The 3,132-nt window shown below is 48.1% G+C and overlaps 1 protein-coding gene across 1 annotated transcript; it reads right to left on the bottom strand.

Moving 5' to 3' along the window:
• Positions 1-1,290: 1,290 nt before the first annotated feature.
• Positions 1,291-2,436, bottom strand: htr1e (5-hydroxytryptamine receptor 1E). The gene has a single exon (XM_030109965.1). The coding sequence runs from the start codon at positions 2,434-2,436 to the stop codon at positions 1,300-1,302; it is 1,137 nt and encodes a 378-aa protein (XP_029965825.1). The 3' UTR covers positions 1,291-1,299.
• Between the last annotated feature and the right edge of the window lie 696 nt (positions 2,437-3,132).

Below are 3,132 nucleotides of genomic sequence, written 5' to 3' on the forward strand. Positions count from 1 at the left end.
TCTGACATTTATTTGCTTTCTATGCATGTTGTAATGAGGGAAGTTCATTTGAAGAAGGAGAAACATTTAGATGATATGATTTATTTGTGTGGCAGTGTTATTTTGGGGACTATTTCCTGTCGGTGGAGGAATACGTGAAGTTTGTCAACACGTGTTGTGTTCTAGTGGGAGAGCAGTGTTATGATGAGAACAGAAGAGGATGAGGAATAAAAGAGTTGTTCTTGACCTTGGGCTGTGTGACTTTGTTCACGAGCCGAAATGGGATCAGCTGACGCTACTCAGGCCGGCGTTACACTGATATTCCACTATAATGTCATTTCTCATGCTCTCTAAGTGAACTGGAATACGATCATTCATTTGTTTTTTGTGCTGTAATAGCTCTGATTTTTACCTTTAATGACTGAACTGATGACTTTTTCCTCCACTACACCTGTTTTTGATAAGCAAGCACAAAAAATGTTTTTTTTGAAAAAAAAAATGCAGTCCTCAAGTGTTTTTTTTAATTTTTTTGTTTGAGTTTGTTTCAGATGTGTATATGACCAAGCAAGCGTATACTGATAAGACATATTCAGGTATTACATTCTCAACGATTTTTTTGACACTACTTGGCAAAATATTATTGCAATATTCAAATATTTTATGACACTAGTGGCACATTAGTTTTGCCTCTATTACATATAAAATTCACCAAACTATTACCTATTTGGTAGTTATGACATGATTGATTGCAAAAAAACCCCGGCATTTCTTTTCAGGGATATACGCTTGTATGTCAGTCTCATTTTTTGGTAACACTTTGCTTGAAGGCCCCCGGGATAACACATTATAAGTAGTTATAAACACTCATAAATGATCACAGTGTTTTATAACCCACTATACAGCATAGGGTTAGGGTTAGGTCCTGATGTTATAAAGCATTGTGATCATTCATGAGTGTTTATAACTATAGTTATACAGTGCTATAATGCACTGATAATGTGTTATACAGGGAGGCTTCAAGGAAAATGTTACCCATTTTTTAAATGTAATTGTTTTGTAAGTTAAAATCAGAAATTAGGACTAGATTCCTCCTTGTGTGGCATTGTCAGTTTTTTAAAAGTCAGTTATGTTTGTGAGAAATAAAAGAGCTGAAGACAGTGGCTGATTTGTTGCTCACTGCTTAGAAAGTAATGACATGAATGAGCAGATGTTATAAATGTCTCCTTTATTGAGAAAAAGTGAGAATCGAGGTACGTTAGAGATTCTTCTATATGAAATGCAGGACACAGGGGCGGTGCGCTGGCCCAGTCCTGATCCGTCCTACGAGTGCTCCTTCCTGCGGAGCAGCTTCTTGAAGGCCGCCTTGAAGTCGTCGTTGAAGCTGGTGTAGAGCAGCGGGTTGATGAGGGAGTTGACGTAGCCCAGCCAGGTGAGGAGGTCCGAGACGGACCGCGACGGCTGCAGCACCCGCAGGCCCGCCAGCAGCTCCTTCAGGAAGAACGGCAGCCAGCAGGCGGTGAAGGCCCCCAGGATCAGGCCCAGGATCCGGGCCGCCTTCCTCTCCCGGGACGACACGATCTGGTTCTTGTCGTCCTGCCCGTCCGTCGCGTCCGTCTCCGAGCCGGGGACGCGGACGGCCGCGGTCAGCGTGTCGGAGCCCGGCGCGCGGTCCGACCTGGATGAGTCCGAGACGCAGAACGCGTGGGAGACCCGGCACTGGTCCATGGAGTTCTGGCTGCCGACGCTGCGGTTGCTGAGGTGGCGAGACGAGCCGCGCTTCTGGTACAGCATCTTGGCGGCGTTGTAAATCCGGTAGTACAGCATGAGAATGACCATGAGCGGGATGTAGAACGCCCCGAAGGTGGAGTAGATGGTGTAGCCCAGGTGGTCGTGCTCGATGGCGCAGTGGTGGGGGCTGCCGCCGCCCCGGGCCCGCTGCCTCCAGAACAGGGGAGGCACGGATATGAAGACCGAGATGACCCACACCGCGCCCACCATGGCGGCGGCGTGGCGCGGCGAGCGCCGGCAGGCGTACTCCACGGCCTTGGTGATGGCCCAGTAGCGGTCCAGCGCGATGACGCACAGGTGCAGGATGGAGGAGGTGCAGCAGGTCATGTCCAGGCTGAGCCACGCCTCGCACACCGCCGCGCCCAGCGTCCACGCCCCCGTGCTGATGTACAGGATGCTGAGGGGCATGACCAGCAGCGCCACCAGCAGGTCGGTGACGGCCAGCGAGCAGATGAGGTAGTTGGCGGGCACGTGGAGCTTCCTGGTGGTGCAGATGGCGAGGATCACGGCGCCGTTGACGAGTGCGGTGAGGAGGGTGACCAGGCCGAGGAGGACCACCAGCGCCGCCATGCTGTCGCTGGGCCGGACCGCCCGCAGGACGGTGCCGGGCGGGCCGGTGCAGTTGGTGGAGTTGGGTCCTGCGGTGGCCCCCCGTGCGTAGCCCTCCATGACTGTCCGAGGCCTGGACAGCTCTGTCTTCTAAAGGTCAAAGGTGAGTCTGAAACCACAAGACAGAGAAAGACCACATTAGACCATGTTAAACTTCCGAAAACGCAATTTGAATCTATTTTTCCCGAGCGATCCCAAGACTTCCTCTAAAAACATCAGCAGGCCAACTGTCTGGTCCCTCATTTGATGAAACATTCCAGTGAAGCAAGACTACAGCAGTTGAGAAGGGTCAACGCCACAACACAGCAGCAAAGAAACAATAACGGTTAACTATGAAAATGCATATAAAAAACAATCCCTAAAAGTATTATGTCAACAAACTGATTATTAATTCTTATCCTGGCACTGCCAGAGGAGATGGTGAGTTAATCAGGAAGATCTTGCGTACAGTCGCTGACAAAATGATTGATTCCTCTTGAACGTTTTGCATTTCATCACTTTATAACCACAAATGTCAACATACTGTCTTGTCTTCCTGTGACAGACCAACACAACTTGAAATTGAATAGAAATGATTCATGGTTTTGAAGCTACTGCAAACGGCCACCAGAGGGCGCCATTGTATGTCAAGTCTGTTTTTTTTTTCATTAAATTGAGTTTGGATAATGTTTTTTTAATCTCATTTCAGAGATTAAAACACTATTTGAAAAGCTGCCGTGATTCAATACAAATTCCAATAATTAAATAAAACCTTGT

The sequence above is a fragment of the Salarias fasciatus genome, chromosome 15 (assembly GCF_902148845.1).
Source record: "Salarias fasciatus chromosome 15, fSalaFa1.1, whole genome shotgun sequence".
Taxonomy (NCBI): Eukaryota; Metazoa; Chordata; class Actinopteri; order Blenniiformes; family Blenniidae; genus Salarias; species Salarias fasciatus.